Raw genomic sequence first — 2,056 nt, forward strand, 5'->3', positions numbered from 1 at the left:
GGTAGCATCAGTTTCCTTTCAGAGGCTTTTAGATGCGCTTGTTTATGAATTGAAGAGCCATTAACTCACCAACTGCCAAAGCATTCTGGAACACTCAGCACCCAGAGGGCCAAGTGTTCTATGTGGTGTTTACCTAGCAACAACACTCTGATTGGCTACAAAATGAAGCGTCATAATGTATGCATTTTTGGTGAATAAAGTCACCCTTGGCCCTCCCCCAGCCTGTTAGCTTCTAATGAGCTTCTAATGAGCAGTCAAAAGTTTGGACACACCTTGCCAAGAGTGTGCAAAGCTGTCATCAAAGCAAAAGGTGGCTACTTTGAAGAATCTAAAATATAAAACATATTCTGGTTTAACACTTTTTTGTTTACTACATAATTCCATATGTGTTCCTTCATCGTTTTGATGTCTTCAATATTAATCTACAATGTAGAAAATAATTAAAATAAAGAAAAACCATTGAATGAGAAGGTGTGTCCAAACTTTTGACTGGTACTGTAAATCAAACACACCGTCAGTCACTGAGAGAAAACCTGATGCTCTTCTCACACAGATCTGCAACATAAACATACAACACGCATGACGGGGGTGAGGGAGGGGGGGGGGCTTTGACCACATGGGGGTCAGCGCTGCCCAATAGCCATCTAGATGCCATCATTGGTCTGACCAATTGCCACCCAATATTCTCGATGACATCACTGGCGTGGTCCCGTTGATGTGATTGGTCTATTGTGTCAGGTGGTGGTGTGAAGGTGGGAGGACACTCCCCTCAACACCCTCAACAGCAGACGTCCCAAACGGACACGTTACTCAATGAACGCAACAACCAGACACAATTCTCAGTGAGAATTCTTGTTTCTGCTTCTGGTCAGAACTAAGAGTTTAAGCGGGTCATCGTTCGTTCTACAGGTTCTGAGGTGTAATCTGTCCGATAGGAGTGTGTTGTTGCCTGCTTCAGGCGTTTGGACAGAACCCAGCCGATCAATCAGAACCCACCGCTACAGATAACACACTACGGGTCAGACAGGAAGCCCGGTCCGATTGGATCGATGCTTCTCTTTCAGAACAGACATTGACTGAACCCACTCCTCCTCTGCTGCGTCTGTTGTGGAAAGCGGAGGAGAGCAGAGGCGTGGAGGGGAGACGGGCTCCTGGAGACGATGAAGGACACAGAGACTCTCTCAAAACGCTCCGTTCTGACGTACGTCAATAAAATATTCCATCTTTACTGTTCCCTTCAGATGTTCCGCTCCACACAGCAGGTGTCCTTCTCAGTACCGGACCTCCGTAGTCAGAACGCTCTGACATTCTACATCGTTCTAATGTTCTACATCGTTCTAAACATTCTCCATTGTTCTAATGTTCTACACCGTTCTAACGTTCTACATCGTTCTAATGTTCTCCATCATTCTAACGTTCTACATCGTTCTGATGTTCTAACGTTCTACATCGTTCTAACGTTCTAATCATTCTCCATCATTCTAACGTTCTAATGTTCTAACGTTCTACATCGTTCTGATGTTCTCCATCCATCGTTCTGATGTTCCTCTGCCGTAGATTGAAGACCCGTCTCTTCAGGCTACATCTTAACTGTCCCTCCTAAACACTTCTTCATCCCCTCTACAGTTTCTCTACTGTAAATACATTTTAAAAAATAATTTAAAAAAAGTCATTCACTTCTAGCATTGTGACTGCCAACAGCCCCTGGTCCTGGCATAGATTACCTTTCTTAGGATGACTGATGGATAGATGATTCACTTACTTAGACAAATGTATTTGTTGTAAGTCGCTTTGGATAAAGGCGTCTGCTAAATGCCAAAAATGTAAATGTAAATGTCCATCATTCTCAGGTTCGTGGTCAGTGCGTTCTCACCTGATCGTGGTCGATGTCCGAGTCTCCAGTGATGACGATGCGCTTCTCGATCCTGGTTTCTGACAGACCTCCTTTTAGTGTCTGGAAACAGATCAAATGATCACCATAATGGAAGATAAAATCATAACACATATACTATAAATACAAACACAGTTCTAGGAGATACCTTGGCTGAACATGTCC

The 2,056-nt window shown here is 43.8% G+C and overlaps 1 protein-coding gene across 1 annotated transcript in view; it reads right to left on the reverse strand.

Moving 5' to 3' along the window:
• Positions 1-2,056, reverse strand: part of epb41l2 (erythrocyte membrane protein band 4.1 like 2) — a 72,695-nt gene that overhangs the window by 3,594 nt on the left and 67,045 nt on the right. Inside the window, 1 exon segment of the mRNA XM_083688737.1 lies at positions 1,874-1,954. Coding sequence (XP_083544863.1) covers positions 1,874-1,954 — 81 coding nt within the window.

Source organism: Argentina silus (assembly GCF_951799395.1).
Source record: "Argentina silus genome assembly, chromosome: 17".
NCBI lineage: Eukaryota > Metazoa > Chordata > Actinopteri > Argentiniformes > Argentinidae > Argentina > Argentina silus.